Here is a 9,387-nt window from a genome sequence, read left to right as displayed (position 1 = left end):
GCCCCGGCGGCACGGCACGGAGGGCGTTCGCGGCGCCACGGGCGGTTGCGGGGACACCGGGCGGGGGATCCGGAGGTCCCATGAGGAAGGCTGTGGGGGGACATCGCGTGCGAAGCGGGCGGGAGGTTTGGGAACCTGCACCGCCCCGGTCCCTGAAGTCACGCTACCGGGGAGGTTCTTAAAGGAGCCGCAGCCCCACGCGGCTCCGCGAACACGCGGGGGGCGGCCGCAGCCCCCTTCTCACGCTGAGCTCCGCGCTGCCGCCAGCGCCGCCCCGAGGTGGGGGTCTCGGATCCAGCCCCTTCCCCACTCTTTGCCCTCGGGGCTGGACGCCCGGCCACCCCACGGGACTCACGTCTCGGGGCTCCCGTCCCGGTTAAATATTGGCCAGGTTCGCGTGAGAAGCGATCGTGCCCTCAGTGCCCCTCTGCCCCCAGGGGGCACGTTGGGGAGGGGGGCGAGGTGGCGAGTGAACAGCACGGGGCCGCGGGGAGGAGAGAGCTGCTATTTGGGGGGGACACAAAGGGGACCCACCCCCAGGCGCTTGGGGACATCGCGTGCGAAGGGGCCGGGAAAAACGTGGGACGGTCACTCTCTGTCACGCTATGGGTATGTGGGTGGGAAATGGCTTTTAAAGGGCCAGGGCGGTGGCCCCACGTCCACGAGCCCGGCCCGGGGTCAAGGCGGCGCCGGGACCTTGCGGGATCAGATCCCCCCCCGGCGCCGTCGGGGGTAACGGGGCTCGGTGCCAGGCGTGTCCCCAGAGCAAAGCGGGGCTCAGTAGTGCCTCCGCGAGTGTCCCTGCTTAGGGATGACACGGTGGCAGGGTCCGGCGACAGCCGTGCAGCCGTCCCCCACAAGCAGCCTCGGAGCTGCTCGCCCCGTCTGTGCATCCATCTAGTTATACCCTCTCCCCCTTCTTCTCCCCCCCAGCCTTCTCAGCACTTCCCGTCTGTCTGAGTTCATCTCCCGTGTGCTGACCAGCACCTTCCCCACGCGGAGCCGGGAGTCATCTGCGGGCTGGGACGCCTGCGTGGTGCCCATCATTAGCGCGTGCAATTACGGGGCCGGCTTTTAGCAGCGGGGGTTTTGTAACTGTCCTTGCCAAGCATTAATGAGCCCGGGCGCTGCTATTAACGATCCCGCTCCAGCCAGATGTTGAAAGCCTTTATTAAACATTAGCTCGGCTTGTACCTGGGCAAAATTCCCACCGTGCTTTCCAAGGACTGGATGAAAACTGGGGCCAGAACCCCAAATTTTATCCCATCTCATTAGTCTCCCTGCCACCCTGTGCACCTGTGCATCGCACCGAGGAGGGATGCAGTGTGTCCCAATGGGGGACGAGCCCTCTGGGATGCCCCCAGCCTTGCCCCTGTCCCCTGCCCTATGTCAGCAGCTTCCCTTGCCCTGCCACTCCTCTCCCTGCAGCAGGGGAAGCGCGCCAGCAGCTTCTCACGCAACCCTGGCCAATGGTTAACCCGAGGCCAGAGGTCCTGCCACTGATAGCGTGGGGATACAGGTGCCCTGCTTGAAAGGCTGGTGCCCTGGAGCATCTCAGAGCTGGAGGGTGTATGCCTGCGTATCTGGAGTGGCTCCAGATGGACTCAGCCTCTCTGTTAATAGGTAGCCATCCATCGAGTCTTGGCTGCCGTGACCCTCTGATAAGCACCCAAAAATGCATATAAAACCCTGTGGCAGAGCTGGGCAGCAGAGGAAGAGGATCCTGCGTGATTCGAGGGTCTGAGTGCCCTCTGTCCGTCTCTGCCCAGCTTCAAGGACCTGCAGGTACGAGTGTGTGCATGTGGCTCTGAACACAGAGGTAGGATCGAGAAGGTATTTATGTCAGCATAAGAAATCCATGGAATGTCTCTCCCATCCCTCTCATTCTCCATGCTCTCTGCTCTGTTTAAAGTATTTCTTTCAAATCCTAACTCTACACCACGCTTCCTTCCAGGTGGCAATGGGGCCGGAGGAAGTGATGGTACAGGTGGGCAGCCCAGGTCTCATCTCGGCCACCGAGATGCTGGTGGCAGCTGCCACTTTCTGCCTGCTCCTGCTGCTGACCCAGACCCGCCGGCAGCACACACCCAAGGGGCTGCGCAGACCCCCGGGTCCCCGTGGGCTCCCACTGCTGGGCAGTGTGCTGGAGCTGAGGAAGGACCCACACCTGGTGCTCACCCAGATGAGCCGCAAATACGGGGATGTGATGGAGGTGACCATCGGCTCCCGGCCCGTGGTGGTGCTCAGCGGGCTGGAAACCATCAAGCAAGCCTTGGTGAGGCAAGCAGAAGACTTCATGGGACGCCCCGACCTCTACAGCTTTCGACACGTTACGGACGGACAGAGCCTGACCTTCAGCACTGACACGGGGGAAGTGTGGAAAGCCCGTAGGAAGCTGGCACAGAACGCCCTGAAGAACTTCTCCATCGCTGCCAGCCCCACAGCCTCCTCCAGCTGCCTCCTGGAGGAGCACGTCACCAACGAGGCCAGCTACCTGGTCACCAAATTCCTGCAGCTGATGGAGGAGAAGCAGAGCTTTGACCCCTACCGCTACATGGTGGTGTCGGTGGCCAACGTCATCTGCGCCATTTGCTTTGGCAAGCGCTACGACCACGACAACCAGGAGCTGCTCAGCGTGGTGAACGTGGTTGAGGAGTTCGGAGATGTGACTGCTGTTGGCAACCCAACTGACTTCATCCCATTGCTCCAGTACCTCCCCAGCCGCAACATGGATTTATTTCTGGATTTCAACAAGCGATTCATGAAATTGTTGAAGACAGCTGTGGAAGAGCACTACGAGACTTTTGACAAGGTAAGAGCTCATGGGAGCCTCACCTGCTGTTCCCCCTTGGTATTAGTGAGTTAGTTGTCCTCTTGCTGCTAATGGCCAGCTCATTTTCATAGACTGTAAACTCAATAGGGCTGTTGGGTGTTGGAGGGCGGACTCCCTTGCTCATACCACCTTGGGTTCTTACTTGTCTCTTCTTCTCAGAACAACATCCGAGATGTCACGGACTCCCTCATTGAGCAGTGCATGGAGAAAAAAACCGAAGCCAACAGTGCCACACAGATCCCAAATGAGAAGATCATCAACCTGGTGAATGACATCTTTGGAGCAGGTATGTCTTCCCAGCGCTCTCTCAGCTCCTGCAGTTTGTCTCAGGCTCCTCACTCCTCTTTGTCCAAGCCCAGGCAGCCAGGCTGGAGCTAAGCACTCACTCTGTTGGCTCTCTGGTTTTCTCCCAGTAACGCCCCAGAGACCCCATGGGACATCAGCTCTGGAAAGAGGCTTTAGGAAAAAGCACAGTTTGTAGCTTCATCAAGCTTCCAGGCCAGGGTGGTTGAAGGAGATGCCTACTGACTGGTTCATGTTAGAGCAGCTCTGTGGAAACTCCCTCGATTCCTAGGAAACTAGAATCTTAGCCCAACCTGACAGGGAGAAATGAGAACTAAAGTTTTTAGTAAAGCTTTCTCCATCAGGATAAAAATCCAAGCCCTACTGTGTGCGCCTAAGATGTCCTCTGCCCTGCACGTTGTGTAGACCTGATCTGCACGCTCTCTGCTCTCTGTCTAGGCTTTGACACTGTGACAACGGCCCTGTCCTGGAGCCTCATGTACCTTGTGACATACCCCCACATCCAGAAGAAGATTCAGGCAGAGCTGGGTGAGTTCCTCAGCCCGCTTCTCCAGGGCTGGGACCTCCACCGAGGGCTGGCCCCAACCAGCTCCTCCTGTCCACACCCCACAGATCAGACCATCGGCCGTGAGAGGAGACCACGGCTGTCCGACCGAGGCACGCTGCCCTACACAGAAGCCTTCATCCTGGAGATGTTCCGGCACTCCTCCTTCATGCCCTTCACCATCCCACACAGGCAAGTGCTGGGCTTTCAAAGAGGGTGGAGGGCCAAACTGGACTTAATGAAGTCCGCTGAGGATGCAGAAGAGCTTCTTTGCTTCCCAAAACCTCACAGTCCTCTCTCCTCCCACCAGCACGACCAGGGACACGGTGCTGAATGGCTACTATATCCCAAAGGACCGCTGCGTGTTCATCAACCAGTGGCAAGTGAATCACGATGAGTAAGTACCTTCAAAGGCAGAAAGCCTCCTGCTCCAAGAGAAAAAGGAGCGGATGAGGTATCTGCTAAACCCAGTGTCCCCTGCATCCGTGGCCAGGGGACATCATCTCAAAATCTGATGTCTGCCATTCTAGGAAACTTTGGAAGGATCCACAGGCTTTCAACCCAGAGCGTTTCCTCAATGCTGAAGGGACTGAAGTGAACAAAGTGGATGCGGAGAAGGTGATGACTTTTGGCCTGGGGAAAAGGAGGTGCATTGGGGAAAACATAGGCAAGTGGGAGGTGTTCCTTTTCCTGTCCACATTGCTCCAGCAACTGGAGTTCAGCATCCGCGATGGCAAGAAGGCAGACATGACACCTATATACGGACTGTCTGTCAAGCACAAGAGATGTGAGCACTTTCAAGTCAAGAAACGCTTCTCCATGAAGAGCTCAAACTGAGCAGTTTATCCATAGCCCAGATGTTGCCAATTGGGCACCTTTGTGACAGACCTGGGTCTGGCATAACCTCACAGAACCATGCAATAAACAAAAGCCATTGAAGCTCCCGTTCTTTGTCTTGTTCACTTTCTAGTGTTTGTTCGCCTTCTTCATTTCCCAGCATTTCTGGTGTTGGATATTCCATCCTGCCTACTCTTAGCACCACAAAGCACAGTTACGGGGGGCACAAGCTGCCATTTGAGGGAAGGATAGGAAGTGTACCCCAAACCATCTGAACGCCTTGGGGCTGTGTTCCTTCAGAATTACTCTTTGACAGCTGAAGGACAACCAACCCACGCCTCACGATCTTGGCAGAACTGATGCCCAAAGCCTGGGTGGGGATGAGGATGATGCTATCAATGTCCAGCCAGCATCTGGACTACTCAGGGGACAGATTTTCACCGATTGGAATTTACCTTCACTGTAGATGAGAGTGCAAGGAATATATTATTGGAGATTTTGGGAAGGTATCTTGGAAAAATGCTGATAGTTCTCCAAGCCCTCCAGAGACAAGGCTTCCTTGTTTCTACGTTGTGTTTTTAATTGCCCGACTGACTCGTCCCTCTGAGATCCCATTCAGGAGCATCAATGCCTCTCTGAGAATCTATCAGACAACCTTGCATCAGTCGTTGGTTTTCTGGGCTGGAGCAAGGGTGTTTTCGTGACAGGGAGAGGAGAACAGGACCTTCTCCAACTCAAACCCAAAAGTTTACATTGGCTGTCAGTCAATCCCTGCCAGGAAGGCCAGATGCCTCCTCTTCTTGCCCTAGTACAGCTTGTTGTTCGTTTGCACGCAACCCAGTAGCTGGCACGCAACGATATGGGAACAAGTACAACCACTCAGTGCAGCACTGCTCTTGAACCCGTTCCCATGGGTTGCATCTACTCAACCATAACACCAGACCCTAACCAATGAGACCTCCCTTCGGGTCCAAACACGGGTGGCTGGTAACGTGGAAACACGTCTTGAGCAAAAACTTCCAAGAAGAGAGAAAAACAAATGAGCCCTGTGGGGAAGGAAATGGGGAAGCTGATTGCCCAAGAGATTCCAGAAAGAACTGGGAGGGGTTCAGACCCGTTAAACCAGCAGGGATGGAAGGAACAACTCTTTGTCTGCGTATGTCCAGAAGCTGCCAATGGGTGTAGGGGATGATGAGGCAGGAAGAAGGAGTTTGGAGCCCAGGTCGATCTCTGCTCTCAGCACGGAGACAAATGGAGAACTAATTCTGCTTAGCTTTATTAAGGATGCTGATGTAGCTATTTCCAGCATGCTGCTGAGTCAAAAGTTCCTTTAAGCTGAGGTCACCAGCCTTGGAGGAAATGTGGACGGATGGCTTAGGACCACGCACGAGGTCCATTAGCCAGATAGCATCTCCCCTACCTTCAACAAAACAACAAAAAAGATAGGTAAAGGCAATATATTCATGACCCACCTGTCCATGGAGGGCATCCCAAGGACAGCCCGGGGAAGGTGGGATCATCACAGACATGGGGGTGAGCTTTTCAGCACTTAACTCGAGGGAAGACCTCCAGGACCATCCCGTCATGGTGTCACACCACCCCATGGTGTGGGGAGGCTCTCATGGGCTCAGCCAGCGACTCTGGTGCTGGTGCAGGACCAGAGTCCCATCAGCTGGAGCCATTGCATGACTCTGTCTCCCTGAGTCCTGGTGCTGGTTGCTGATAAGGCCCACAGTAAGCAAGTGCAGGTATAAAGGAAGAACACTGGGATGATTTTTACCCTTTAGAGATGAATGTTTTATAGCCCCGGGGCCGATAAGTGGATTAATATTAACGTCAGTGAGGTGAAACAGCCCCTTGGTAGTGGATCCTCCAGAAGCATTTATCAAGGGCTGATTGCTGCCCCTGGGGTCACTGCTGCCTGAGGGTGCAGTGGGCAGAACCAGGGTGAAAAGTCACTGCAGAGCCGGGATGGGGAAGGGAGGGAGAAGGCAGGAGGGGAGTGGAAGGAGAGCAAGCAGGGAGCAGCAAGGAGACCTTTTGGGGAGGCTCTGGAAGGGAGCAGGGCTGCCATACAAGCTTGGACTTGCCTCCTTGGACATTCTTGGTGTGTCCTGGCAGCTCTCATCAAACTGTTCCCATGCTGCACCCACAGTTCTGCCTTTCCTCCTCTTCCCCACCACCTCCCAATAAGCAAATCCATCGATCATTGCCACGCCAGCACCAATTGCTCACACCACTCCTCTATCTTTGTCTTTCCACGAATTATTTTCCTCAGTTAAAGCCTCCATTTATTCCCCAGGTAGCTTGAGATTGCCATGATTTCTTTATGGGGACCTTTATGGGGACCGGAGCTGTGATAAGCCAGGGGAGCTTTGATCGCACCACGGCTAATTGCTTTTATTGGTGCTTTTAAAGTGAGTCAGCACTGAGCCACGGCCTCTTGGCTCTGGGTCCTCCTGCCAAGCTGGTGAGGCTCACCGGTCCCTTGAGCCCACAGGAACATGTCCAGCAGGGATGGAAACCTAAATGCAGGCAGCACCCAGCTCCTCCACCTGGATGCCAGCCTTTGGAGTTCCCAATTCCCCAACAGGAGTTGCTCCAGTACTTAATGACCCTCCCGGTTAAAAGAGCGTCCTGTATATTTCTAACCCAGCTCCATCTCTCTTCTTTCCCTCAGCACTCTTGGGTGCCTGTAATTGATGGCCAAGCCTGCTCAGTTTTGCCAAGGGAGAAATAAATTGTCTCCTAAGCCACGCAGGTGTCACAGAATCACAGATCACAGAATCACAGAATGGCCAGGGTTGGGAGGGACCTCAAGGATCACGAATCTCCAACCCCCCTGCCACATGCAGGGCCACCAACATCCACATTTAATACCAGACCACTGCTGTGACTGCCCGTCCCCAAAGAGGGGACAGCCCCTCCATGTTAAGAATACTCTCGATGCTTGATGTCTTAAGGCTCACTTTCAGCCCCACATTTCAGAGCCACGTGTGCAGTGTGATGGTACCCAAGCACCGGGAGCTTTGCTCCTGCATCTCTGCTTATTGAGGGATGCGTTCAGTGGGCAGGGTGGTGATGGGCTGGTGGTTGGACGAGATGATCCCAGTGGTCATTCCAACCTTAATGATTCTATGAGAAGATGATCTCCAAAGACCACATCTCCTCGCCTCTCCACATTCAGGACCAAGCCAGGCTTTCCTCTTTCTTCAGCCATGGGAGCAGTTGTGTTGCAGTGGGAAGAGTGGCTGATTTCTGCCTTTCGGAGGAAGAAAAACTGCTCCCCACCACGGAGCATAGCTCTCTGATTTTATCTCCCGGGGCACTGGAGCTGGTGGGACTTTCTCTGGACCCCAAGCCCCAAGGTATGATGAAGTGCACAAGAAAGCAGGTGAGCGTGGAGTTTGTCCCTGGGTTGAGGCAGAGCAAAGCAATCACGATGACAACCACATCCTGCACACCGAGGGCTGCTTGGGACACGTGGGGGTTGGGGGCACCGACCTCAATCCCAGCTCTCCTTTAGCTCCCTGCACCCCTCACCAGCATCTGGCACACTGGGAGACCCCACGGCAACCCAATCCCTTCTGCTTTAATTAAAACCCTCCTGGAAACGAGGGAACGCTCGGAAAATGAGGCAGAACCAACGAGGGGTTTTAGGGGCCGGCACACGGCACGCGAGGGTCGGGGTTGAATGCCCTCAGGGTGCAGCACCAGGCAGAGCAGTGCGGGTCCCGTGGCAGCGATGCTCTCCAGAGCCTTTTTCTCCCCTCTGCGTCGCCTTTGGGACGTGATCGCCCTCGTGTGGCATCTGCCACATCTCTGCTCTGCACGAACGGAACCCTTCCCTGAAAGGCTGCGCTTCTGCTCCGAGCGTTTGGGGGATGCTGATGGGGGTGATGCTCACGTGGGGGATGCTCATCAGGAGGATGCTCATTCGGGGAGGGGGATGCTCACTTGGGGTATGCTCATTTGGGGAGGGACCTTTGTATCCCCACCGCCCTGGAGCTTGCAGTGCCGCAGGACCGCATCCACCTGCCTTCGTGTTCAGCTCAGCATGCAGGTGCGCTGCTTCGCTCGCAGCATTTCTGCCTTGGGGAGGCTGCATGGGTTGGTGCCCGCATCCGCGCTTTGCTGCATGCAGAGCTGCTCTCATTTCCTCCCAGCGTCGCTCTGAGTGAGACAGAGCGTGGAGAAGGGATGCACACGAGCAGGGCCAGCCTGCAACCCAGCATCCTTCGGGGCACTGAGCTCCACGCGGGGAGCTTCATAGCGATCCTCTCGATGCATTCAGCACCATCTGGGCTGCTGGAGCTGTTGGCACCGAGCTCCTATCGGTGTCACCCGCATGGTCCCCTGCGCTGGGGGGGGATGCAGGCACCGTGCCGGGCTTCCTGCTTCGCCCTACATGGCTGCACGCAGCGCAGGGCAGGAAGTGACAGCGGCTCTGCCCGTGAGCAGGCAGTGCTTGAGAGCTCGGGGCATGGCGGCACGGTGCCGGGGGCAATGCGAGCAGGGTGCCCACCTTCCTGCGTGCAGAGTCCCCACAGCTGGGCGGGCTCCTGCAGTCACGGAATTGAACTGGAAGGGAATCGCTCCCCCCACTCGAAACACACAGAGAGACACCCGTAGCACATCAGGCGCTCAGAGCCACCCAGCCTGACCGTGGTTGTCTGCAGGTACGGGGCACCACCGCCTCTCTGGGCACCCCGTGCCAGCTCTTCGGTGCACAAAACCCCTCACACCCAACCTAAATCTCCCCTCCCGCACTCCGAACCCATCTCCCCTTTCCCAACCCCATCCCGCATCTCCCCGCACCCCGAAAGCCGCCGCTCTCCCTTCTCCCCACCAGGGGGCGCCGCGGAGCCGC

General features: G+C 56.4%; 1 protein-coding gene across 2 annotated transcripts; it reads left to right on the top strand.

The window, feature by feature from the left end:
* The first annotated feature begins 1,561 nt into the window (after positions 1-1,561).
* On the top strand, positions 1,562-4,624 carry CYP1A5 (cytochrome P450, family 1, subfamily A, polypeptide 5). 2 transcript variants are annotated; one of them, XM_010717189.3, is made up of 7 exons: positions 1,562-1,833; positions 1,955-2,812; positions 2,993-3,119; positions 3,575-3,664; positions 3,749-3,872; positions 3,991-4,077; positions 4,211-4,624. In XM_010717189.3, the coding sequence occupies exons 2-7, from the start codon at positions 1,961-1,963 to the stop codon at positions 4,515-4,517; spliced, it is 1,587 nt and encodes a 528-aa protein (XP_010715491.1). In that variant the 5' UTR covers positions 1,562-1,833; positions 1,955-1,960; the 3' UTR covers positions 4,518-4,624. The 2 variants fall into 2 exon arrangements, with proteins under 2 accessions (XP_010715491.1, NP_001290131.1); NM_001303202.1 differs by having other exon boundaries at positions 1,748-1,785; positions 4,211-4,618.
* Positions 4,625-9,387: the final 4,763 nt, after the last annotated feature.

The sequence above is a fragment of the Meleagris gallopavo genome, chromosome 12 (genome assembly GCF_000146605.3).
Source record: "Meleagris gallopavo isolate NT-WF06-2002-E0010 breed Aviagen turkey brand Nicholas breeding stock chromosome 12, Turkey_5.1, whole genome shotgun sequence".
Lineage (NCBI taxonomy): Eukaryota > Metazoa > Chordata > Aves > Galliformes > Phasianidae > Meleagris > Meleagris gallopavo.
The sequence above is the reverse complement of the archived record's forward strand: the minus strand, read 5'-3'. Positions and strand labels throughout refer to the sequence as shown.

Bases quoted from the DNA above. Each gene is read 5' to 3' on its own strand.
- CYP1A5 (XM_010717189.3), top strand. From the start codon at position 1,961: ATGGGGCCGGAGGAAGTGATGGTACAGGTGGGCAGCCCAGGTCTCATC. The intron at 2,813-2,992 runs GTAAGAGCTCAT...TCTTCTTCTCAG, and splicing joins ACTACGAGACTTTTGACAAG to AACAACATCCGAGATGTCAC. The intron at 3,120-3,574 runs GTATGTCTTCCC...CTCTCTGTCTAG, and splicing joins GAATGACATCTTTGGAGCAG to GCTTTGACACTGTGACAACG.